Here is a 27,544-nt window from a genome sequence, read left to right on the forward strand (position 1 = left end):
TTGTTTGGTTGGTTGGTTAGTTGGTTGTTTTTTGTTTTGTTTTGTTTTGTTTTGTTTTTTTTTTGAGACAAGGTCTTATTCTACAGCCTTGACTGGCCTGGAATTTGTTTTCTAGACCAGACTGGCCTTGAACTCAGAGTGTTCAACTCACCTGCTCTGCCTCCAGTCCTGAAAAAGGCATACACCACTGTTCCTGAACAAATTAAGTACTTTTTTTTTAACATGCTTGCTAAAAAGCTCTGCCCACCGGTTTTGATAGAGTCTTTCCCTTGCAAGAAATCTGTCATGGGGCTGGAGAGATGGCTCAGAGGCTAAGAGCATTGCCTGCTCTTCCAAAGGTCCTGAGTTCAATTCCCAGCAACCACATGGTGGCCCACAACCATATGTAATGAGGTCTAGTGCCCTCTTCTGGCCTGCAGACATACATGCAGACAGAATATTGTACACATAATAAATAAATATTTAAAAAAAAGAAATCTGTCATCAGATGGTGACAGAAAATTACAAAATCTCTGGAAATGAAAAGCCTATCTGACGCAGCCTATCAACATACCTATTTTCACTCCAAAGTAAAAAGCATTGATAAATACTAAGCACAAAAAAATCAGAATTTTATGAAATGTTAAAGTTCATTAGTTTCCTTTCTGACCATTTAATCTACCACTTTCTCTGTTTAAAATATATTTTTATTTTTCTTACCCAGCAGAAGTAAAATTGGAAAGTTACAGTTTTCTAATAAAGGAAAATGTTTTATATGTGATTAGAAAAGTAGAATTGCAAAGAAAACAACCAGAATATTCCATAGAAGAACATCTTTGTCAACCCAGTGTCATAGCCTCACAAAACAGGCTTTAGAGATAAGGATGTCGCAATTGCACAGCGCTTATGTGCTCTCTGTTGGCTATTTCCTCCAAAGTAATCAATACATTCATTGTACGTTTGCTTTGTGACATTGAGCATGGTGGGAGGGAGGGGACCATACTGGTTAAGTCTTGTATTGTAAAATGAGCTGCTGTCTATCCAGGCCATTGCGTCTGAGAATTCCACAGATGCAGGTGGAAACTGTTATCATCCGAAGCAGATGTTTGCTTCCGCAGGGAACAGCACACCTGTGTGGCTTCTGTAATTAGCACTGTTCTCTGAAGCCCAGACAGCTCTCACCGTTGCTATGGAATACTGCTGTGGCCAGGTTCTGCCTTACAGGGTTTATCAGGACACGGATGCAGTTGAAAGATGTCTTCCTACTTAATGATTCATTGTTTTGAAAAGTTATGTACCCCTTAGTAACAAAACAAACACAGATGCTGAATATGGCCAAGTATTTTGCTGGGATCTTTTTAAAAAAAAAATAATGACCCCCCCACCAATTACAATATATTATTCCTAGTGTCCAGCAGGGTACTAACACAAAATATTCATTGAATCAACATTTTTAATCAAAATTGAACCTAGAAATCAATATTCCGATAATCCAAAGGCAGGACCAAGCACAGTGACAGCTGTGAACCTAATATTTACACAGAAACACTGAGAAATTTCAAACAATATGTTTTGCACATACCCCTCGAACCAAGGACCTTGAGTATTTATGTTTCTCATATTTGTAATGCATGACTTTTAAGGGGGTTACCTCATAAGCTTTGAGTAAAAAGGATATGACCTCATTTATAATTGACTTTAAGGTTTAAGTCTTTGCTTTTATGGTCTGTACTTGTTTTTACTGAGCACAGAAGGAGGTGACCAATGCTGAGTTCCTTCCACAGATGTGTTCATGAATAACTGGGCTTGAATTCTCATATAGGTGTATGCACATTGAGGATTAAGCTACTCTGTGTTTAGACTGAATTGTGAACATTTTCCTGGAAGAAAAGGGATTTTCCACATAGTTTTAGGAATAAAGGCATATGCGGTATAACTGGACTAATGCTCGCTAGAGTTTCAATAAGGAGAAACTTCACGATCAACGCTTAAGCAACAAGAGACAGCAGATGACAAAGATGAGCCTCCCCACATCTCTGCCTGGTTTCTTTTCATAGTTTTGTACTAGAGGAAATAGGGGGATACAAAGCTCAAAAGAGAGTTCAGATAATTTATAAAATAGAGGAAGCCATCAGGAATACTCTTGACCCACGTTGTGCTTTGGCAGTTGGAAGAAGGAGGGAAATTTCAGTCTTGCTACAGTGATGGATGGAATCATATCTGTATCAAGGGACTGGCTAGAAAGCTTGCCAGTGGTTCACATAAATGATGCGAGTGCCGAGAGAGAAAAGTGGGGCCAGCTGCGGGAGGCATCTGGGAGGAGATCTAGGTATCTAGAAGGTGTCTGCTTTTGTTCTAAGCATGAGTCAGAATGCCAACCACCAGCCTTTGACGCCTGGCAACCTGGTTAGCTGCATAAGCGATCAGCAGTCAACAGAGGTTTGATTCATGAAGATGAGATTCAGGAAGACATTAACAAGGAAGGGAATGCTGGAAATGAAAGTCAGGGGAACTGAAGGAAGATGAAGTGCAAACCCACACGTCATAGGATTTTAAAGAAAGAATTTGGCTATGCATTGAAAGCCATCTGGTATGCAGTTCGGAATGCATTTTCAACGTGATTTCTGAGTCAAATGGAGTTTAAACTAAATGCAATCCTTACATTTTACTCTCTTAATTTTGTCTGTCTGTATAGTGACGTTGATCTGCTGTTCTATGTATAGACAGTTTGATGAATCCAGGCCTTCCATATGCTGATGTGGAGTGTGGGGGTGGGAGGGGAGCTCTCCATAAGAAGAATCTCAGACAGGCACATTGGGGTGAGTTCTACATCTAAGGTGCTATATACAAAGAGAACAAATATTTAGAATGAAACCATAATGTATTCAGACCACGTTGAGTCAAAAAATAACAATTCTATATTTGGAAAAACCTTACACATATGTAACAATAGAGACACTTTACAAAGATTTGGGGGGAACTTCAGAAGAGTTCTTCAAAGTGGAAGAAATGGAATTTATCAAAACAATCTCCTATGAAAGTGAACAAATGTATTGTTTTACGTTTTTGCAAAATTTCTTTCACTGATGAATGTTTTATTAATTCAGAGAACCAAACCTATCAGAAGTTGAGCAGTTTCAATCCACTGTGAGTCTTGGGGACCTAAAGTGGTTGTTTCTCTTTTAATGTTTCACGCCTGTGTTGAGCGAGGCAGGGACATGTTGACTCTGCCTTCTAAGTGCTCTAATCAGCGGGTAGGTAGCAAAATTTTATTTCAGCTGCTGCCCCAGGTGAAAGAACAGGAACAGTTTTTCCATAATGTTCTTCATGCAAAATATTTTCTCTCGGTCTCTTTCTACTTTCAATTGTCTGGTAGATTGAGTTTGTTTCCTTTTAATTAATGAATAATTGGCTGAGCCAAACAGTAAATCCATTTGCTCAATTTAGTTGATTTGGAGATGGGTGTGATATTTCTCAGCCAATTTTAAATTTATTTTAAATAGTTATCCGTGATGTAATCTGGGTAAAAGGGATGTGAGCTTTAGGATATTTTGGAGCTCTGGGTGTGATCTGTGTTCAGAATGTGTCTTCCTTGTGACTTTGTGAGCATGGATTAGCAGTTACTGGGTGATACTTTTATATTTTGTACCTAAAGTTTTAAGTTTATCATCCTTACTAAAGTATTTATATATATTTCTACAAGATAGTCATGAAAATCATTGTACTTAAGATCAAGATAATTGAACAAAATACAAATACAATCAATTTTTCTAGCTAGAATATTATCTAAATTAAACCTAAGCTGAATTGTGACCATGCCATGAACAATGGCGTGGAGGCATGGTAGCAGAAATACACAGTATTCTTATTGAAAAAGGACAGTTGTTTAATTTATTAAGAACAATTCTTTAGCTGGATGTGGTGGCCATACCTGTCATCTCAGGAATTGAAAGGCAGAGGCAGAAGGATCAAAACTTCAAGACCAAAGGGCTGGAGCAATGGCTTAGAAATTAAATATTCAAGGTACCTAGTAAGTCTGTGGCTAGATTGGGCTACTTCAAATTGATTCTGAAAACAGCTAAACGAATAAAAAGCATTTGCTAAAGTAAAGACAACATTTAATTTTCAATTTGAGATATACAAACTTATTTGTGCAAATTTTTTCTGTATTTTAGTTTGTGGTTAGTTTTTACAAAAAAAAAATACAGGTGAGGGCTGTCTTAACATTTTAGCTCCCAATTTTATATTTGAAACCAGATGTGTCAGTGAGACCTCCATTGCCTGGCAATCGTGAGGCCCTGGATTTGAACCTTACGGTTGCTGAAAAGAGAAGTCAAAAGCTGTCCTCATACAGTGTGTCGAGGGTCTGGCTGTGCTCTTCTTCCGGTTGTTCTACTGGTTGGCCGTGCATTTGGTAATTGCTAAATCCTTGCAGGTCCCCATGCTTAGTGTTTCTTAAGTCTTTCCCGCTCCTTCCTATTCCAAGTATCACCCGAATGTAGGATTTCAGATTTCACATCCGAGGACAGCAAGCTAGCTTTGACCTATTTAGTGGTCTTCTCTCTACTCGGCTAACACATCTATCATAAAGGCTTTCCTTTTTAGCATTTTATTTTACTTTATTATACATTTTTTAGTTAAAATATAACCACATCACTCTCCCCTTTCCTTTCCTTCCAAGTCCCCTGAGAGTCTCTATTGTTTGTGTGAATATAGATTCAGGACTGACCACTTCAGGGAGGCTCATTCCTGGGATATGCTCACTCTCCCTTCTCTCAAAGATCATGTTATTTATAGTTCTTTGTCCAAAGGTATAATCAGGTGAGATTCCCCACCCCACTTCCATACTAGCATGTCTGTAGATATTGTTATTGTTCGGTCTGTGGTAGATTTCCATGTGATAAACTATCCTGGGAAGACATAACACGTGTATGCTCACCCCAGATAGGAAGTCAGCAACAGACCAGAGTATGGATCCACCGAAGTCCAACTTAGTGACCTATTAGTGTGTTCTATTGGGGTTGCTTCCAGGTATGTGGGTGGGAGGCTGCTACAGTAGAAGCAGAAAGGAGGACAGTTGCACCACCAAAGCTCATCCCAGCAAGGGTGATAACTCCCAGCAGCTGGCGCAGACCACAGATACTACAGGTTACAAATGCAAATTCAGAGCATCCTTTCCAGGTAGCTAGTTGGTTGGAACCTCGTCATGCAGCTGGCTTTTGTTCCATCTTTGCTTTGCAGCAGGCTGCTAGGTTCTTCCCGGCGGCAGGGCTTGATTTAGAGTTCCTTTGGAGTCTGGCCTGTCTCAAAGTGACTCTCAGCTGTCATTATTAATCCACTCTTAGGAAGGGAGGTGACTAAGGGTCCTGGTCAGTGTCAGGACTTCCTGAAGCTAGGTTGGATTGTTTCCTGCCTATCTAAAGGAGCTTCCTAGAAAAAGGAAATGCTTCTCCTCCTCTTAAGGCATTCTGTTGTTTTACGTGTTTGTAAACAGCTCACCCTAAACTCTCCTGATGTTTTCCTTTTCTTTTATATCCTAAATCTTAACAAGTTTCCCTCCAAACTGAAAGGCTTTAACCTTGACTGAAAGCGCCAGACACCAACTGTTCCACGGAAGCCTTTAAGGTTCCTGGTTGGTAGAATCTTTCAGCCCCCTTTCTGTGTTATTCCATGAACCACGGAGGCGTGGACTATAAAGTGAATGTGTCCATTGGGACATGGATATCCATCCATGGGCTCCCAATGACCTGCTAATTATCAAGTCTAGTTGTAAGTTTCTGTGAGAGTCTCCATTTACTGTAAAGAGAAGCCTCTTGGATGAAGGCGACACCTATACTTACCTGTAGATAAGACTTAGAATAAAGTAAATAGTTATGTCAATCCAGCGAAGTGGCACTGGTAAATCTCTTGTGGGATCCATGGCTTCACTAGCCATGGGAATTTCCTAGAAGCAAACTACCAGGCATGGTTTCTCTCCTCCTGGGTGGGCCTTGAGTCCAGTTAGATGCTGCTGGCTGCCACCCCCATGTGAGTGCCACTTGCTACAGCTCCATGGATACCCTGCCACGCCGGTCATTGTTGTGGATCTCAGACTTGACAGCTGGTTAGGACTAGTAATTGCTTCCCTCCCTCAGCAGCTCCTGAGATGGATGTGTATGCATAAGTACATATGTTGTGCATAACTTTATGCAAATATAAAGCCATAAGATTCCTTGGAGTGTTATCAAACAGCCTCAGAATTACTTGTCCCTCGTCTCTCCCTGTGCTTCTGCACCGACCTTCCTTCCTTGGCTGGGACCCTCCTCCTCATCCCGCCCTGGCTTGCTTCCTGTCAGCTGCATCCTGCCGTTTCCCTCCCCCTTGTTCCCGCTCACCAGCTTTTGTTCACGCCTAAGCATCATTTTCCTCGGGCTTTCAGGAAGTATTTCAACATTTTAAACATTTAAAAAGTTATGTACATTTAGGTTTTCGAGTTCTCTTGTGAAAATTACGTTTTTTGCTGTCTCAAACGAGACAATGGCAGATTCCCAATTACATTTGTTTTACGGAAAGGTCTTGGCTATTTCTAGCCACAAGAAAATGAATGCTAAGAAGCATGTATCAGAAGAGCGTCTTCACAGCCATCACAGATACGTGAGGACATCGGTCAGCAAAGCCGGTTTTCCTCCCTAAATTGCGTCCATTCAAGCTCTGTCTCCGAAAGAAAGACACAGAACGCAGAGGGGATGCACAGGCTTGTCCTACTTCCCAACACACTCTTGAATCGGAGCAGGGCAGAATAAAATGCGCTTACTGAGTGATGCGTCTATCTTCTTGATTCTGGGTTATTGCAAATAAAAGCCCTAAGAATGGCTCGCACAACCCCCTCTCTCAGGAAAAGCAATTAGTGAAAATACGGCAGAGACCTACTTTCTCAGCTCTCGTTCAGCCTTAAAACAAGGAAATGTCTCAGGATCCACTTCATAGCTTGAATAGTAGTGGCTCAAATATTCACACCTATGGGGAAAAAAAAGAAAACTAAAACAATGACTTATCTTCCATAGGAGTGGAAAGAATTTCATAATACCTCTCACTAGTGGCCTCAACATAGCTTACAGAAAAAGAGGCTTAGATATTGAATTAGACCACCTAATTCTTTTTTTTTAAGCCCTTTTTTTTTCTTTTTTTTAAGATTTATTTATTTATTTATTATGTATACAACATTCTGCCTTGATGTATGCCCGCACGCCAGAGGAGGGCGCCAGATCTCAGTACAGATGGTTGTGAGCCACCATGTGGTTGCTGGGAATTGAACTCAGGACCTCTGGAAGAACAGCCAGGGCTCTTAACCTCTGAGCCATCTCTCCAGCCCTTAGACCACCTAATTCTTGAATTAGAAAGCTTAATCGCTTTCTTTTGATCGAAGGGGAAATGATGATTCCTTTTTGATGTTTCCAATAGCTATTAGAGAGGTTATACAGCTAATCTAACATCGTCCAGGCGTTTTCTCTGTGATCTAAAAGGACAAGGATAAAGGGTAAGGAGTCTTCACACTGTAAAGGCTGGGACTAATGAGCAAACGAGGAGCCGGGCACGCAGCATGAGGGTGGCTGAGCCGGCACACGGAGCCGTTGCAGCTGAAATAAAGGAGGAGCTCGTGAAAACCCATCAGTCCTCGCAAAGACAATGGCTCCTTGTTTGTTCCATGGCTTCTCTGTCCCGGATGTTTCCAGGCCCACAGTCCCACAAAGATTGGTCTCCCAGTTCACGTGGATGTGGGCGTGTTAGTCTCCCTCCTAAGTCCCAAATTCCTGATCCAATCCATGATTATAAAAGAGTATATACGGGACGAGAATTACCAGCACATAAACTATTACCACAAATCAGCAAATAAATGGAGGCCAAGTTATTGGAAATACATAATGATCTATGACTTTCGCATTAGGTTAGTCTAACACGTACACTGTCCATTTTATTTTAGAACAAGGGTATCAACATCTACAGATGTTAGGGTATTATTACAAATAGTAAGACAGGAATTTACATGTGTTGTTTAATGATTTCACAGGGATTCATCAGTACTAGTAATATAGCTTATTTCTGTGGTTGCCTAGAAATGTAAACTGTAAAAGAATATATTAAATGCCTTGGTATAGTGGAGGATAATTGAATGCAATGGTTACATAAAAATGAAATTTGTTATGTCACATCCCTTAGCAGTTTACAGATTCTGTCTTGTGAATTCTCCAACGCTGGCATCAGTGGCGTAACCATTGGGCAGTAGCCAAACTTCCTTTTGTTTTCGACATATTTGTATTTATTGTTTGGATATGTGAGGGCATACACATGCCTACCACAAGGCACAGGTAGGGATCAGAGGACAACTTTCAAGTGTCTTTTCTTTTTTTACTCTGTGGGTCACTGGAATAAAAATCAGGTCGTTGGCAGTAGACAGCTTAACCCACTGAGCTTTCTCTTCAGTCCCGGTGATTCAATAAGTAACCTCTCACCCAAGGTCTCTTGAGAAAACTTAGTAAATTTCAAAGATAATAGGTGATGGATGTGATAAAAATATACATATATATATATATATGTATGAAAATGTTAAAATACCCACTAGTAATATATGAGAATACTAGCAAAAATTGTTTTAAAATAATTATTTTATTCATTTTTGCAACATTATTAGTAGGCAGTGCTGGAGCCAACAGTCATCTCAGGGTTATAAAGATACAAAGGGGGAGAGAAATAACTCATTATTCCTGTTTTCACCGTATAATCAAGCTGTCTCATCAGGAAGCTATCCCATGAGACCTTACAAGGAGAGTATTTCAAACAGAATAAAATAAGTCAATTTTATTCTGCTTCCCTTTTTAAAGAAACAGAAAACTAGGTTAAACATTCAAAGACATGTCATTTCTTGTGTTTAGCACTATGTGTACACACACGCACACACACACACGCACACACACACACAAGCACACGCACACACACACACACACACGCACACACATTTATAAACTGTCCCATATAGGTAAGGTAGTGTGTCAAGAATTAAATCTCTAAGAATTAAATTTGAAAACACAATAGTGCTTTTAATGGAGCCTCCAGAAAACGGTAAGACAAGGTCATGAAATTCAATTCAAGCAAGACTGCAAGACACCCACACTCATTTTAAAATCTAGGAGCTTTTCTTGCTACTGGGGGAGATGGTGCAAAGAAAAGGTAGGTGCCGATTATAGGTAGTCGAGTTCCATAGTCTCAAAGACTTTGTACATTTTATAAAAGAATGCGATCGCAATTTTTGTCCTGGCACACCTGACAGGAAATAACAGAGGGAGGTGGGTGAGCAGAGATAGTAAGCTTAGTAAGCTTACTTCCTGCTGACGGCTCAGCAAGGTAGGAAAGGACTTCTTTTCCTAATATATATACATTTATATATATACACACACATCTCTGTGTGTGTGTGTGTGCTTCCATTTAAAGTATTGACATATAAACACCTCAGGACACGGTTCTCTTACTTTGTTTTCTTTATTCTGAGGAAATGAGCCAACCGCCTAAAGACCAGCACAGGTTGGCTAGATGGTGAGCTGTCAGCTGATCTGCTGTCTGAATCTCCGTTGTCTGGGTCGTGCTGGGAAATAAATGGCAGGGTCTTAGGTGCTGCACCTCCCCCATCACCACATATTACGCCACAAGGGCAGAGAGTTAGTTTTGCCAATTAAAGCCAAATTTTGCACCAGTCTTGGAAACGCATACCTGTAAGCCCAGAACCAGAGAGGAACATGCAGAAGGAAAAGGGGTGCAAGGCTCGCCTCGCTACAGTGAGATCATGGATGCTGGGCAACAAGAAATCCTGTTTCAAATCACAAATATATAGTATGGAATATTTAATTTTTAAGGCAATGAATGCTGAGAAATGTAAATGACGAAAGATGGTTAAGTTTCACGTCAGGAATAGTGCCAACGTTTTATTCAGATAATAAAGGCATTTACAAATCAAAAACATTCACACAGACACATGTGTGTGTATTTGGTACAGAGGAAACAGTTCAAGCAAATGCAGTAGCATATGAGAGAATTTACATACTACTTCCAAAGAAGAGAACTTGAGCGAAACCTTCCATAATGATGGGGTTTAGGGACTATAGAATATTATTTAAAACAGAAGCTATTTAGTAAGTGGAGGCTCAGACCTGTGCATCTTTAGAAAACTCAAAAGCTTAACTCTGCTATAAATATGAAGCAGCTGTAGAAAGGGTAACGTTGCAAACTTTCCCTTACATGTGAGCTCTGACGAGTCGGAGGGGGCTCTGGTTCCGCCTTGTGAGGCGATGTCTCCTGAAGGACAGGTTAGCGTCCAATTCCCTGGGTGCAAGAGGGGTGACTGAACCCCTCCACCCTTCTCCTCCACCTTCCAGGTTCTGACGTCACCTGTGTCTGCCACTCAAGCTTAAACCATATCTAATGTGGTGACTGCCACCTCACTGTGATGGAAGGTGGAATTTCTTACTTTAAAAACAATAAATCCACCCCCAATTCTAAGTCTAATCAGACTGATTCGGTCTAGTAAGACGTCACTGTATGGTCGTCCTCTCTAAAAGCAGCTTCGTTCTTCTCCCTTCACTTCCTGCTGATTCAAATCCTCCCAAAGACAGCGTTGCCTGAAATGCTCCCGCACTGGGAAACGTGGCTGAGGCTGCCGAACCATGACGTTTGGTTGAACATGAGAGATTTAGAGATTGCAAAAGTGTAATTTCAGAGGAGTATTTTGTCAGGGACTGGAGAGATGGCTCAGCAGTTAATAGTACTACTGTTCTTGCGAGGACCCAAATTTGGTTTTCAGCATTCAGTTCATGGCTTCACAAGAGCACATAACTCGGGCTCACTGCGGACATCCTCTTCCTCCCTCTGCTAAATGCCAGTGGACAGACTCACACACAGACACATGCATGCATGTGCTGAAATATAATCAAAAAAATAAACCTTTCAAGATAAACACTTTCTCAGTCACTATGTACTTCATAAAGTAACACTGCATGTTTATTAAGCATTTTCTCAAAGGCTCTTCTATAAATGCCTCAGAAATTGTCCTTTGTATTTTTTTTGAAGTATTCTTGGAAAAATCATACTGTAGATCAGGCTGGCCTTGCCCATAATCCTTCACCTGCCTCTGTCTCCCCAGGATTGGGATGAACGGTGTGTGCCTCCAGGCCTGGCTGCTGGAGAAGACTTTTCTTGATCTTTTTGCTGTTTAGTCTGTACCCCACCTCTCTGACCCACTGTGTACATGTGGACAATGACTTCAAGAGGACACTTTCCATAGTTTAAGTCCGGTGAAAGTTCTCTGGTTGAATCTTTTGTTTTTTAAGGTCTAGTACATGGCTAAAGTAATCCACAAAATTACTACTGGGATCCTTCCATTCTAATACTCCTATAAAAACACAGCCAAGTGAATATGCCCACAAACGAGTCAATGTTGTAACCATCAGCAAGTGCAAAGTGTTTCTGAAAGGCAGAGCCCTAGACTTAAAGCCAAAAAACCGATATTATTGCTCTGCTTAAGCCACTGCACTTTCTTTCTTTCTTTTTTTTTTTTTTTTTTTTTTTTTTTTTTGGTTTTTTNGGTTTTTCGAAACAGGGTTTCTCTGTGGCTTTGGAGCCTGTCCTGGAACTAGCTCTGTAGACCAGGCTGGTCTCGAACTCACAGAGATCCGCCTGTCTCTCCCTCCATAGTGCTGGGACTTTCTTAAGAACCACAAAATACATAAACTGCCATTTTCTATGAAATGGTGATTATGCTTACTGTATTTTCTTTTTGGTGTGAGATAATGATTGCTTGTTAACTTTAGTGGTTAATATTTCCCTAACATGAGTTAAGCCTTTCAGCATCTATATAAATGTGGGTCTATTGACATGGATAAAAAGAAATTTTTCAAATATGTGTGTAACCTCTTTTGAAGGAGGAAGCGGGGGCAATCGCTGCATATTTTAGTGAAAAGAACACATCAGGAAGTGCTCAAAAAGCTGTTGAAGATAGGGATAATTTGACAGTTACACTGCTTGAGACGTGTTATCCAGCTAAAGAGATAATAGGACCCAGTTCCGCTAAAGTCAGATTAGATTATTCATTCTCTTTATAAAATATTAACTGAAATGAAAATAATATATCAATGTTAAATAAAGGAGTGCCTTAATTTCAATAAATACTTTATGCATTCATTTATTTTTAAAGTTTCACAGGTTAAGAAACTAAATTAAGTATTAGAGATTAACTCTGTATCATTTTAAGGCTGTGTTTCAGCTTTAAATTCTACTGTTGTCTTTAAAGCAGGAGGCAGTCTGATTTCTATCCATCCTTCTTCCGTTATAGGATTCGTTCTGTCTGGTTAACCCTCTAGTTTTCTTCCCTCCCTCCCTCCCTCCCTCCCTCCCTCCCTCCCTCTTACACTTGCTATTTTCTTTCTTCTTCTTGCGTTATTCTTTTAAGTCCTTTAACCTATTCAATATTCAGGGCCCTAGTTGTTTCACAATGACTGTTTCTTTTAGACACTTATTCCTTTCCTGTCCATTCTGTAATCAGAGTTCTCTGTCTGTGAAGTGCACCTAAATGAGCTCTGTCGGCCTATAAGACCATCAGTAGTTCCAGAATTATAGGATACTCTATTAGTGTTCTTTGGCTGTGAAGAGCTACCATGACCATGGCAACTCTCATTTAAAAAAAGAAAGAAAGAAACAAAAGAAAACATTTAACTGGGGTTTGCTACAATTTCAGAGGGTTAGTCCATTATCCCAATAATGTTGAGTGTGGTAGCATGTAGGCAGACGTGGTGCTGGAGAAGGAGCTGAGAGTTCTACCTTCAGATCAGCAGACAGCAGGAAGAAAGACACTAGACCTGACTTGAGTATCTGAAACCTCAACCCCTGCCCAGTGACATAGTTCCTCCTCAAGGCCACACCTCCTAATAATGCCACTCCCTGGTGACCAAGCCTTCAAATTTATGAGTCTATGGGGGCCATTAGTACTCAAACCACCACATATACATTATGTAATATTGCCTTAATATTTTTCTCTACCTATAATATTCATTTATCTTGTTTATTTTTTGTTTCCAGATGTTTCTTATTCATTAATACTCTCAAACCAAGATTATCGATTATCGGTACCAGCTGTATTTTTCATTTTCACTTCAAATCTTATTTGGTCTAATTTTGAAACATATACTTTGTATCTCTCTACCTCTGTTGCCCCCTTTTCTTTATTTCTAATAGAGTCTCGTATAAGCCATGTTGACTTGAACTCACTGTGTAGCCGAGGCTGGCTTTGAACTCTTGAGCCTCCTGTCTGTACCTCCCAATGCAGGGATTATAGGCATGTGCCACAATATCCGCTTTATTCTCTTTCTTTCTAATTCTATGTTTGTGCTACACTGTAGAATTCCTTTCTCAGTAGCATTATTATTATTAGTTCTGCAAATTGGCCCATTATAGTTAGACATATCTGTAGGCTACCAGTTGATATTTCTTTTTCATTATTTTTCTCTTCTCTCCTCCCTTCCTCTCTCCTCCCCTTCTATCCTCTTCCATGGCTCCTAGGCTCCCAATTTACTAAGGAGACCAGATAATAATTTTAATTCATAATGCATACATTATGTGGCATGCAAATCAGGTTAATCAGACCTATATCGCTCAAATATTTATGATTCCATTGTACAGAAAATGTTCAATCATTTCTCTCCTAACTTTAAAATATTGCTTTTTAAATACAATCAAAGAAGCATGGGTTTCAAGACATCAAGACACAGACGTTGTTTGAAGTCTTTTTCTGCTGCCATTGACCCCTTATTCTAAAATATTATCACACGTCTCCTGTGTATACGGTGCCCTGGGATCTGGAGCCAGTGGCGCCCCCTGTGAAGACAGGAGACACACAGATTTCTTTCCATTTTCACACAGACGTCGGCTTCCGAAGACAAAGTCACTCAAAAGAATCTGCTTTAAGACGACTTCAGTAAACATGTCCTTTTCTCTCTTCAAGGAGAAAGTTAAAAAGCAGGTTGGAAAAGTCTTTACACAGAGGGAAACTTATCAAACGCTTTACAAATATCACACGGCGGGGGATGTGAGGTTGAACTCCCCAGAAGCAAGCAGACAGTGTGAGGGCTCGGGAACTTTAATTAACAGGTTTTTCATCTCCCTTCTCTGCCAAGTGAGAAGGCAGGAGGCAACAGATAAGTTGATGGTGAAGCTTGGGCCCAGAAAAGACGGCTTTGGCCTAGAAAGTGTATTTCCCCGGGGGTGGAAAATGCTTCGGTAACTTTAAGGCTCTCACTGATGTCCACCTCTGTTGGCTCCACAAAGTGTGTGACTCTTCCTTTACCGCACTTTACAGTGAGAATTCTCGCTCCAAGAGAGCGGGTCAGGGAGGGGGCGTGGGGAGAATAGAGGATCAAGGAAAGTGACCATTTGACCCAGTTACATTGTAGGCATGTATGAAGAATATCACAATAAAGCCCAATATTCTATAGAGTTCACATATAATAATAATAATAAAATAATAATAATGATTATAATAATAATAATAATAATAAAAGAATTTGCCTCCCTTCATCTCAGGGATGGTTTGATAAATGGAGGACCCCTGTCGGTCTCTCTGTAGCTTTGAGACAGGGATCCAGTCATTGGTAACGACTTTACCCACCTGTTTGGGTTTGGTTTCACTTCCTCTTTTGAGAACAGGTCAGAGTCTTCAATCCAGCAAACAGAGGAATGTCTTTGTAGCCTGAAGGATCTTCAGCTGTGGTGCGTGGTAACTGTTTCACCTGCCTGCTAAGACCCAGAGAGCCCCGTACTGATGAACTAAGGCTGCCAGGTCGATCATCTTAGGACTGAAGTCCATGGTCCTCTTTTGTGGCCTACTCTTCTCTTTTCCTTGCAAACTTCCGCAATGAGCAGCGTAGTCAGGGATGCTGCTGAGCTGGACTTCACTGGACTCTGTCTTTCTATCTCTAAGTAACCGGTTTTAGGTTCTCTGATAAGAGACTGGCTACAGTGTTTTTCTTGCTTGGATGCTAATGTTTGAAACTTTACTATTTGTATTTTTCTAATTACACTGATGTTATAGATTATTATTATTAATCTAAATGTTGTCTATCTTTTTCATTTTTACATTGAACTTTTTTTTTTTTTTTTTACTTTCCTGAGAGAGACCATTTAAAGATTGAATGGACTGGAATGGGTTTGCCATTCTTTTAAGAATGTTTTGGGAGTATTTTGTCTGTTTATGTGTTTTCAATACATCCTGACTGCAGTTTGTCCTCCCTCTACTTCTGGTACCCATTCCTCTCCCACCTCCCTCTCACCCAGATCCACTCCTCCTCCATTTTCCTTTCAGAAAGAGCAGGCCTTCCAGGGATATCCACTGAACATGGCATGACAAGCTGTAATTAAGACTGGACACCCCCTTTTATTAACCCTTATTCATTTATTAAGGCTAGGGTTGTGCCACAGTGTGCATGAAGAGGTCAGAAGCTTGTGAGAGTTCTCTTGGACTGCCCTGTGGCTTTCGGGGAGGAAACACACAAGTCATCAGGCTTGGTGCAAATTCATTCTCACTTCCAATGTCCAAAGAACACGCCAGGCCTGATGCGTCATGCTTGAAAGCAGAGCTTCAGAGGCTGAGGCAGAAGGATCACGAGTTCTAGGCTAGTCTGAGCTATATTGGGAGCTATGCTTCAGAAATAAGCTAACTAATCAAAATGAATTCTGGCCCTCTCAGGTTCAAGTAAATACACTGGATGAGATTTATGGTTTGCGGTCTGCAATAAACTGTGAACAAAATGTAAGCGAAACATTATTAGAGTGTACCCATGACGCTGAAATGTTTACAGCACAGAACTTTAAAATGGTATACGTAAGGCCCACATGCCATAGTCTAACACTATTGCCTTTCTAGAGTGCTAATATATGTCAGAATGCCAGAATTTTGATATGTTAATAATGTCTATAATCTGTTTAATTCTCTGCTTCACAGATTTTTATTTTTACCTTCTATTATTTCTTTCCTGTTACTTTCTAGCTTTTTTGTTTGTTTTGGTTTTGCTTTTTTTTTTAGCTTTTGGAGTTAGAAATTTAATCACTTTTTATAAAATAATTTCACAGTTTTCTGATCATTATCTTATATTAAATTGGAACTTCAGAAGTGTCCATCTCCTCTGATATTACTTTGTCCATAACCTTCAAGAAACTACATCTAGGGGGCTGGAGAGATGGCTCAGAGGTTAAGAGCATTGCCTGCTCTTTCAAAGGTCCTGAGTTCAATTCCCAGCAACCACATGGTGGCTCACAACCATCTGTAATGAGGTCTGGTGCCCTCTGCTGGCCTGCAGGCATACACACAGACAGAATATTATATACATAATAAATAAATAAATATTTTTTTTAAAAAAAAGAAACTACATCTAGTTAAGTCTTGACATAGTATCAAAATTATTGATGATTGTCCAAAATGGGTGGCAAAATATATTTCCTATTTCCAGCTTTGAATGAATTTCACATACCTCTGTGAAAATAGTGTGTCACCGTGGGTTTGATGTAGAACTTGTGGGGTCACATTTGCGGCTGAGCCTAGTGTTTTGAAAATTTGAAAAGTACATAAAACAACATTCCTCGTTTACTTGTAAATATTGTTGTTTCCCTTCATGCTGGATGAATGGTTATTTAAAATGTTTAGCTTTATATTAAATTTTTAAAATAGAATTTTAAACTCTAATGCTGAGAGATATAATCCTTATAAGCAAGGCCCTTCTGATTTTTTTTTAAAGTATAAATATATCTCCTGAAAGCAAAAGTTTGAGCAGACATTGTTGGCAGCTGTACTGAAAGACTTGCGATGGATGCGTGTGCTCTGGGTATGTAAACAAAGCTGCGGATGCGGCCCCAGTGAAGAGCGCCCGGCCACCCTTCAGGCCTGGATTCCCCGTGTGATGATAGTCCCGTTTGCTGACACGCTCTTCCTTCTCTCCAGAAGGATCCCTTTCCCCTGCATCTCACTTAGTCCTCAGCCTCCTCCCAGCTCTAGCCTTTCCCGGGACGAGGTCCTGTGTCGCATTCTCTTTGGAACCAGGTCACTATAAAATTCAGAATCTTTCTTCCTATTCCTTTGTTGGCCCATCGAAGTCTCTAATTAAACTACCTCCTCCCGGTGGGTGAAAAATCCTGTGAGCCGAGACGATTATTTAAAATTTCTAAGTTTATATTTTGTTTTGAGCACAGCTGCCGACAATGTGCTCTCGAGCATTTGTTCTTTGGGCTATATTTGTGCTGTTAAAAATTCAGAAGAGTCTTGATTGTGTGGATTATATTTATCGGCATTAGAAATGTAAGATTTTCACTTAAAAATAAACTTACATTCATGCTTCGGCATTTTATACATACCATATCCCTTCTGCTGGCTAATCCCAAAGTAGAACAGTGAACCAAATAGGAGTTGGATGAGTTCATGAATTAATAGAGAAATGGGTAGATTAATAGCAGGTTTCATGTAGCATGAAATGTTCCTTCAATTAAAGAGAAAGGTAAAACAGCAAAAGAAATTAAAATGAATCTAGTTTACAATTTATATCTGCTTTAGGAAGTCTTACAGCTTGTGGTTACCCACCCACTGGGGCATGGCCTCTTATGCTATATAAGTCGATGGGTCGGCTCTCTTTCCAGCTGCTGGATTCGGCTTCTGTTCTCCGGTTAAGCAGAGGATTCTGATTTGTGAGTCTATCCCTAAATACATAACCGGCTATTTCTCAATTCTGAGCTAGTGTGGGATTTCTTATAAGCGTCCTTCTTCCTTTGGCGCCCATGTGGAATTGGACTCCAGTCCTCCTGGGTGGAAGGCCTAATAATGGTTTAGCCGGTTCACGGCCTAGACAGTCTCCCAACCCTGCCCGCTTGGCTTGCTCTTACCGAAGCAGTACTGTTGCCTTGTACAGTTTTATATTACACATTACAACTGTCTATATCAACAAAAGAAACAGGAAGTGGAAACTCTATGCGGTGAGATTTGTTATGCTACCGTGTATTCATGAGCAAGCTGATGATACACAACTGTTGGCGAAGAATATAGCACATTTTAAAGCCTCTCTAACGCCTACATAGTATATTAGAATTTTGTAATTTCCGTGTTTGTCTTTCTTCTTACAAGGTCGTCCGTCACCTCTTCAAACCTAAGACTCTGCAGCTGAGTGGGACATCTGCTTACGGTTTCTTTTATCTCCCTGGTTGCTAGGCTACCATCATCATATTTAGCATTCTTTGTTACCAGTATCTGAACGATGTGATCTCAGGAAACTCTTTAGTCCTTGAGGGTTTGGACTGCGCCTCATATCATAGCATACAACAAAGTGTTTAATGCTTGATAAAAATCCCATAAGTAAACACGTGGACGTGATTAAGCTAAGCATTTAACAAGTAGCGCTGATGCTTCCTCGACTTGTTTTCATTAAATCTTCTAGCCAAAACTCAAGTGATGGGAGAGATCAAGCTAGCCCTGAAAAAGGAAATGAAAACAGACGGCGAACAACTAATAGTTGAAATTCTCCAGTGCAGAAATATTACCTACAAATTTAAGTCTCCGGATCACTTACCAGGTATCTAGTCCCGTGATAATAAACAAGATAACTACTAGTTGACTACGACCATGTCTTAAATATTCTAAGAAATTCTACCGAAATTTTTATGTGTGCATGAAATATATTAGAAAAACTATGAAGCAAGAACTTGCTTTACTTCTCACTTAAAGGATAAAATCAGCCGGGCGGTGGTGGCGCACGCCTTTAATCCCAGCACTCGGGAGGCAGAGGCAGGCGAATCTCTGTGAGTTCGAGACCAGCCTGGTCTACAGGCTCCAAAGCCACAGAGAAACCCTGTCTCGAAAAAAATCAAAAAAGAAAAAAGGATAAAATCATTTTCCTAGCCTTCAGCTAGAAAATTTTCCAGCATATAAATTAGAGATTTATAAATTATAAATTTTAATTTATATAATTTGTAATTTCCTAGTCTTCAGCTAGATTTTTAAATATATAAGTTGGAGAGATACATTTAATAAACAACAAGAAAACTAACTTAAATTTCTAAGAAAGCTGTCTACTTACAATCACTTTATGCTTTCTGCAACAAACTGTGTAGCATTTCCTGTGCTTGTGTTCATCAGCGCGCAACAGGAAGCACTATGAGTGGTAATGGACACTTACCGGGATTACTTCTTATTTTCAGATTTATATGTGAAAATATATGTGATAAACATCTCTACTCAAAAGAAGGTTATCAAGAAGAAGACAAGGGTGTGCAGGCATGACCGAGAGCCTTCCTTCAACGAAACCTTCAGGTTCAGCCTGAGTCCTGCGGGTCATTCTCTTCAGGTAACTGTGTCCTATAATAGTGATCAACTTTCTCATTCACATTATATGTGTTGCTCATCCAATTATTCAGTGTTTAAATATTGATCACATACTATATAATAGTTAATCACTAAGTATCAGTGCAGTACCCCCCTGAACCCTCTCAGTCTGTCCAATCCATCCAATCACCAGCCAATCTTTTCGTCTCCTCTGCTAATTTAGGTGGACTGCTCTTGCCCCCACGCTCACACTCACTCTTGGCTCCTTTCTTTGGTGTCTGCAGAATTTTGGTAGCTCACCTGGTCCGTTTCTCTCTGATGTCTCACCTTTTCATTTCAGCACCCTGCTGCCAGAGTTTTCTTTATTAAACTTGTTTGCTTTCCATTAAAGCTGTCCGGTAAAGCGTCATTTTTCTTGCATCATTCAGAGTCCTCCACCATGAGCATTACTTAGGTTGCTTCAGTCTTGGGTCTTCGTCGCTTTCCCACTCAGTCAGCACTCCAGACACTTTTGAGTCTTTTTAAGTTAAGCCTTGAGTTCCTGGCTCAAATTTTCCTCTCCTTCAAAGCTTCCTTCTTATATATCACCATCTTCCATCTTTCAGTATACTTTTTGACTGAGAACCCTAAGTATACTTCAGAACACATTCACAAATTATTTTACTTTTTATGCGACTCAACAAAATTTCTCCTATACAATAATGTATGCGCTCACCTGCCACTACTTCTCTATGGTAAGGCCTAATTTTCATTATCTTTTCCCCTGCCATCTAGCAGAATTATTTTCACATAGCATGCCTTCAGTAGACAAGGGAAGGGGGAGAAATGTGGATAGAAGGGAAGAGATGCAGCTGTATGACGCCATTTCGTGATGGAGGAAACATAAGTAACAAAGACAAGTTCAGGGCTGCAAGGATAACTTGGTGGTCCAAAGTACATACTGCTCTTCCAGAGGACCCAAGTTCACCATCAGGGCCCATGTCATCTGGCTCTCAACCCCGTCTACCTTCAGCTTCAGGAGCTCTGACACTCTCTTCTGGACTCGCCAGACGTACATACATGCAAATTAAAGTTTTAGCAATATATATAAATAATCATATATATGCATATGTACATACATTTATATTTATATGTGCATATATATTTGAAAAACAAAGTTAAGCCTCACTGAGAGAGTTAGCTGAAATGAAGGTAGGAAGGAATAAAATATTAAGGACAAAACTCTAAAGCATCTGAAAACACAGGTGTCATCCAGAAATTAAGAAAGGGGAGTTTTCAGAAAAAAGCATAAGGAGTTCTTATTAAACCGACTTAATATGATTGCAGGGACTCTAGTGATTAAAAAATTATGAGAAACACCCAAATCAAAAAGCAGAAGTTATAGTTATATCTGAAATTCCAGATTTTAAATATCAAATTTTGCATCAGTTTAAGCATATCTGATTAGAATCAGCTTTCCCAGTATATGTCATCGTTGCCTATCCTTCACAGAAATGTTAATCTGGACTCATTTATAGATATTTTAATAATATTTCTTCTTTCTCTCAAATATTTACACTATATCCTCATGTCTCTCTTTCTTCCTTGTGATTCTTTGATGAAAAAGAGTCTTGAAAAGTTGAAAGACGCACATGTGTGTATGCATCCATATATACACGTATAATTCTCACTTTGCTCTCTAGATTTTGCTTTTCTCCAATGGAGGGAAGTTCGTGAAGAAGACTTTGATTGGAGAGGCCTGTATCTGGCTTGACAAAGTGGACCTGAGGAAGAGACTAGTGAACTGGCACAAACTTTTAGCCACGCCTACCCAAACACACTGAAGCTGCGTCTGCTCAGGGTGTGGAAGTGGAGCTCCGTAGCCTCAGAGGGAGACTGGAGTTGGACCCTTCTGTGCTGATCCATGTTTTCAGGGGCAAACATGAGGAAGGAAACAAGAAGCCAACACACCGCGTTGTTGTGGAATACAACATGCCTCCTCAAGTTCACGTGTTGGAAGCAAACCGAAGAAAACAGGCCAGAGACCCTGGATTTCTCAAAGCTGTGAAGAGAAGCTGCGGAAGGAGATTTGACTTTTTGACGTGGCAGTCTTGGAGCAGCCTGGGCTGAAGCTAATTAAGAGGCACAGAGGTTTTTCTATGGCGGTCAAAGGTAAAGTGAAAGCAATTGTTTGTGCACACAGAAACCTTGTGTTCCAAAGGACGGGTCGAGTGAAGCTCGGTTTTGAAAAGGACAAAACTCTTGGTCTTATATTCTCATAAAACTTCCTGCTTTGGAACTCTGGCCTAAGATGCATCTCTGAGTTGTCTACAGGACCAGAAGGTGACTGTGTTGATGGGGAAAATGAAGCAGGAGTTGTGAACAATGGATTTGAGACTGGACCGTGCATGTTTTCCCTATGTCTACGTTAGGAAGCTATACAGCGCTAGGTCTGGATTCTATCCGGCAGAAGCACATCTCCTTTTGGTGTAACTTAAAATAGTCAAGAGTGAAGATAATCGTAGGTTAAAATTAAACTGTATTTACCTAGAAATAAAACAAAAAAAAACTAGTGACTGGATACTAAAAGAGAATGCTGACCCGCAAAACATGTCCCTTGTTTGAAACCATTACAGTCTCCATAACGTTCCACTGAGTCAAGGCACTTTCAGCAGCACATCCAGGCCTCTAGATTAGTTGGTGTGCCCTATGAGGAGCTTTGCTCATTCACGAGGAGCTGCCCTCCATGCGTCATTCCACGTCTTTCCTTCCTCTTGCGTAATGTGTTGTCAGAGACATCAAATTATTGTTCTGGCAAAAAAAAATCATATTTTATCATATGACATTGATTAAACTGTTGTCACTTTCTAATTTTTCTGTGGTTTTTCTCTATACTCAATAACAATATAATGAACACCCTGACAACACCCTCAAGTCCTTTCTCCTGTTCTGCTTTCTTGTTGGTGATAATACCATCGTGAGAAAGCTAATGTTGGGAAAGGCTGGGGGGGGGAATCAATGTTGGAAATTAAAATACATTTGATCTATTTTAATAATATAGAACCAAACAACCAATGTGTGCATTGCCAAAACGAAGCACTCCCTCCCTATCCACCACCAGTGTCAATAAATAAAAAGTAGCAGGGAGCCGCGGGACATGCACTCAGCCGAGGCCGAAGTCCTGGCGTCTGGTCCTGATTCTGCTCCTGACCTTGCACGTTACCACTTCTCAAATGCAGGTCAAATTCCCTTCCCCCTAAATAATGGTGTTTTCCTATCCCTCCTAACAGGATGCCAGGATGCGCAAATAAAGAGGTCTAGGAACTAGGAAAGCACATTCCCAAATACAAATTGAAAGACAATTATTGTGTAGCTTTTTAATTCACAAATTTTATATGTGAGAAACAACTTCCAACCAAGGATAAGCATGAATAAAAAGAGGAAATTGTTCCAAGACTCATTTTATTCAACTTCCACTTAAATAGACTTCCATTTAACCTGAAAAAGATAGAATGTTAAATAAAAGTTATTTGTCATACAAAATTTTCTGAAGCCACAGCTCTTATTCCACTATCACATTCTACCCAAAATAAACAAAATTGTTTTTCAGAGTACTTGAACTAAAAGTTGTTAGCTTATTTAAGATGAGGCTTTATTGGGATTGTAGGAAATCATCTCAAAAATATTGGCTGGATATTGAATTTTCTCATTTTTGGAAAAAAAAACATTAAATTTGAAAGTAATGCAAGAACCTAGAAGTAAACATTTCTAGTATATGCCAAATTGTATATCTTATACTCATTAAAAAAAATCCAAGTTCACTTTTTTTGTCCTAAAATACCAACATTCTCTTTCCCCTATTTTCTTTCTTCTCCCCTCCCAATGCAATACCATTTGCCACTGACAGTCTTCTAAGTGAACACGGGGGATGCAAATTTTCGAAGATAGGATATTGCTAACATTTATCTTTAGAGACTACTAGATATATTGGTGGTTGTCATGGATATTTCCAGCAGACACTTGTACTGGAAACCTGTCACCAGTCACAACTGGGGAGGAAAGGAGTCTAGGAGGATGTGGGACATCAAAAGCTCTTCACAGGCAACTCGGGTCCATCTCTTAGCCTGCTCTACCGTCTCTGGTACTCCGAGGGTTTGGTGGAAGGTTGTACAGTCGGGTAGCTTACTCCGTTCTTGTCGCAGCTTACACACTCAGAAGGCCCATCAGAACAAACTCAACAGGAGTAGCTCTTACACCTGAAATAATGGAAGCCCTTCTAGGGCAGCTGCCCCTCCATTCCAAGGGAGTAACAATAGGGCTAGATCAATGAGATCAATCGAGAGTCAACGACAGGCTTCTTACCATGCACCAGCATTCCCCTTGAAAAAGGTCCTGCCAGTGTGCAGCTGACCAGGCTCCTAGGTTGTAACTGGACTTGTTCTATGCAACACCAATTCCTACAGGAATGCACTTGGAGGGATGCCACTGGCCCTTCTCACCACGGAACTCTTTCTTTTTTAATTGCAAAGGGGGCTCTTAGTGGTTTTTTTTTTTTTACTTTTTTTTGGTAAATAACACAACACATGATTTTCCATTTTTTTACTTTATGTTTTATTACTAGAATTAGCTTTTCTATCTTAACAGTAACCAAGTTTATAATCTCTAATCACTAGGCTATCAAACTTCTTGCCGCACTTACACCTTGAGAAGCATTTTGTTTTCCCTACTAGTCCACTGAGTCGTCAAAGACAGAAGTCGCTGGCTGGTTTAAAGATGAGTAGTAAGAAATCTTTCAACCGGAGAAGAAAAAGCACAGAGGGAATTTTTATAAAAACAGGGAATTATAGAATCATTGCTACAGATGATTACGTGACACTCGTAGCAAGATGCTGGTGTTTTCTCTGGTTTTACTTAATATTAAGAAAAATTTTGGTGACTCTGAACTTGTTTGATTAGCATTTCTGTTTCAAAGAACAATACTCAACATTAAGAGATAGCACTTGCCCTTGATCCTTAATACGGTCCATATTTTAGTAATTAATGATAGTTAAATATACATCCTCTGCATATCTATGAGGTTGATTTGGGGAATCACACACACTTGCATAATTGTATCCTGGGAAAATTATAGCTGGTAACCAGCTGATATTGATTCTCGTTCTAGAATGGCTGTTATGATGTTGGTGGTAGCCATAGTAACAATAGTGGTGGCAGTGATGTGAAGTAAAATAAACGATTTGTTACTATATTGTGCCCAATTTATGAGAAATGATTTAACCAATGCTTCATTTCATTAAAATACCATAAAGATGTCTATAGTATTTTTTTACTTTATTATTTAAATCATAACTAACAATATTTTTAAAAACTTATTTTAATTGCTATAATGTCAAATAGTCCAAAATTAGCCGACTACAGCAACATGTGTTTATAAATATATGTATGGACAGGAGAGACTTTCCCTCCTTTTGAGTTTGAAATGAAAGTGAACGCTTGATAACTCATCAGGAGCTTTTCCCTGAATAGCTGTTGGCCTCTAGTGTAACAGGAATGAATGCATGAAGCTGACAGTCTCATGGAATAGGACATATCTATGTTTTCTGTATGTCTCGTGTGGCTGTTGTGAAAGATGCACAGTCAACAAAAATCGTTTAATCAAGTTCTTTATCCGATAGGAAGCCTGAGAGCATTTTCTGAATCTGTTACCCTGTACATAGCTAGACCTCTGATAACACAGCAGCTGTTGAACTAACCCCATCCTCTGGAAGTCAGCATGTGATTGTGATTCTCATTCAACTGTGTCTGTGTCTGTGTTCAGTGATGTGCTCAGGTGCTCCTGTACTGACCAGTGTGTGTGCTAATATCTTACCAACACGTCTCTTTCAAAGGGTGTTTCTTGTCTAAGTTTAAAGCCTAATAAAATTTGTTTCCAATAAAACACGAAGTACTTAGGGATGTGTCCCATTTCTGACCATGTGTTGCATGCTTTCTTGGTGATTTGCAAATCTTTTTATTATTTCTTTGTCTACCTAACTCTCTGAAAAAAAATTTTAATGAACAAATGCAAATTCCTGGGCTATTGATTGTATAAACCGACCTGAAAAATACATGACAATTGTGTAGAGCAAAATGCTTGTAAATCTGTCTTGAGTTTCACTCTATGTAAAAACATGTATTGGTTTTGTGACCATACACAAGTTGTATCTTGATAACTTATGAAAACTGTGCTGTATAAAGGCTGTTGTATCAGCCTTATTAATAAATATTGAAACTATCAGTTTAACTTCTTGTGTTTATCAACAAGTGTTTCAGTCCAGACAAGAATATATTTATACATTGTCATGTGGAGGCAAAGCTTAGAACCTACTACCTTATGAAAACTAAAACCAGTAAACAAGAGAAAAGACAGCGGATATAGACATTAGCTTTCGAATAAAGAGGGTTAAAAAAAAAAAAGATTCCTTTTGACGTCTATTATTTCCTTGGTGAAATAGGTATGAAGTCACCTGCTCCGAAAGCAGTGAGAGCTAATACAGGTTATCTCTCAGGAGACGGACTTAAAATAGTTCTCAAGGAGAATGGGAGAACAGAGAGACTGAAGGATAAAGATGCTGGAACATTCCTGAGCCTGAACATGGAGTTTACATGTGCAAGCAGACAAAGGAAATGATAAACTCTAATTATGGCAGACCTTATCAGCTACATTAGACAGCAGCAGTAACAGGTGCGCATGCATACAGCGTGCATAATGGGATGATGTATAACAGATGAGCATACATTAAAAAAGACAAGTAGGGAAGCTGAGGAAAATGAACCTGGGGATAAAACCGTTACAAAATTAAAGGAGAGAGTAGACTCCGCCAAGTCTGGAAATCTTCCCGTGTCCCTGCAGCAAGCCCAGCTCAGACATGGACTAGAGTTTGTCCACTGAGCTGAGAGGAAGAATCGCAGCTGGCGGAACAGTGAGAGCAGAGAAGGCTCAAGAAAATTTAATAGTGATAGAAGCTGGAAAGAGGGGTCCGTGAGGGTTTAGAATCTGATCAAATAAACTCCAAAACCTCTGGTCTGGTGGAATAATTGTATTACAGTAAAGTAACCATCATGTCTCAACGGGGTCTATATTTGGTCTTAGTTCATCTATCAATAAAAATTGTTGCAAATAAAATATGTGCAGAACCTTAAGTTCCATCTTCTTCTGCCACTACTGCCATTTATGATTTAGGGCCTGGCAGATTAAGGAGTCAAAGAGCAGAGCTGTCTGGGTCTCCTCAGGAACCCCTCCCGAACCATTCTCTACCTTGATCTCAGCAGAGCTAGCGGTGTTCTGTACATTGCATCTGAAGTCCAGCCATTGTCTGCATTACCTGTGTACTTCAACAAGACCCTCAACAGCTCCACAAGGAACTGTCCTTCCTTCCCTGAGACAGGGCTTGGAAAATGTATCAATTTATCTTATTTGTCAGTAAATAGCTCAAGTAGTTCGAAACAACAGACCCCTGAAACCTTGACAGAAGCTATAGTTCTCTGAAGTGTGTGTTTGAAACTGCACAAAACTACTAAGGAGTTGGACGATTATTGTGATCCACATCAGTAAATGTCATTGAGAATCAAAAATAAATCAACACAATAATCTCTGACATGTATAGATGGTCTGAATCAATTTAGAAGACTCGGTAGTGAATAGTTAAAAGCTACTTGTTGCAGGTTATTCATTACCACTGTGTGAAGATGTTTTTCTCTGTGATTGGTTTAGTAAAGATATAAATGGCCATTAGCTAGGCAGGAAGAGGTGAGGCAGGACTTCTGTGGACAGAAAGAAGTCAGAGAGGAAGAAAATGGAGGAAGAAAACCGAGTCACTAGCCACATGGAGAGGGAGCAGGATGAACAGTGTAGAATAAAGGTAACCAAGCCACTTAAGAGAACTTAGATAAAAAAAAATATATGTGTTAGTTTATAATAAGAACTAGTTAGGAACAAGCCTAAGCCTAGGCTTAGCTTTCATAATAAATAAGTCTCCAATTAGTCTTTTTGAAAGTTGGCGGTCCAAAGAAAAGTCCACTTGTGGCTAATTACAGTCCAATCCTCAGGAGAATCCATGAGTGAATATCACCATCAATTCTATATAAACATATATATTCTGATCAGAATTTTGAATGTGCATTTGGAAATCTCATGCCTGCGTAGCATTTTCCTAAAGCTTCACTGGTGACCTC

At 39.8% G+C, this 27,544-nt stretch overlaps 1 protein-coding gene across 2 annotated transcripts in view; it reads left to right on the forward strand.

The window, feature by feature from the left end:
* Pclo (piccolo presynaptic cytomatrix protein) overlaps positions 1-25,607 on the forward strand; it is a 288,549-nt gene extending 262,942 nt beyond the window's left edge. For both annotated transcript variants that reach the window (XM_050139687.1, XM_050139688.1), the window contains exons 25-27: positions 18,468-18,602; positions 19,228-19,373; positions 21,034-25,607. In XM_050139687.1, the coding sequence (XP_049995644.1) occupies positions 18,468-18,602; positions 19,228-19,373; positions 21,034-21,174 (422 nt within the window). In that variant the 3' untranslated portion in view covers positions 21,175-25,607. The remainder of the gene's footprint in view (positions 1-18,467; positions 18,603-19,227; positions 19,374-21,033) is intronic.
* Positions 25,608-27,544: the final 1,937 nt, after the last annotated feature.

The sequence above is a fragment of the Alexandromys fortis genome, unplaced genomic scaffold, assembly GCF_014885135.2.
Source record: "Alexandromys fortis isolate MF-2015 unplaced genomic scaffold, M_Fortis_MF-2015_v1.1 scaffold_38, whole genome shotgun sequence".
In the NCBI taxonomy this organism is placed as follows: domain Eukaryota; kingdom Metazoa; phylum Chordata; class Mammalia; order Rodentia; family Cricetidae; genus Alexandromys; species Alexandromys fortis.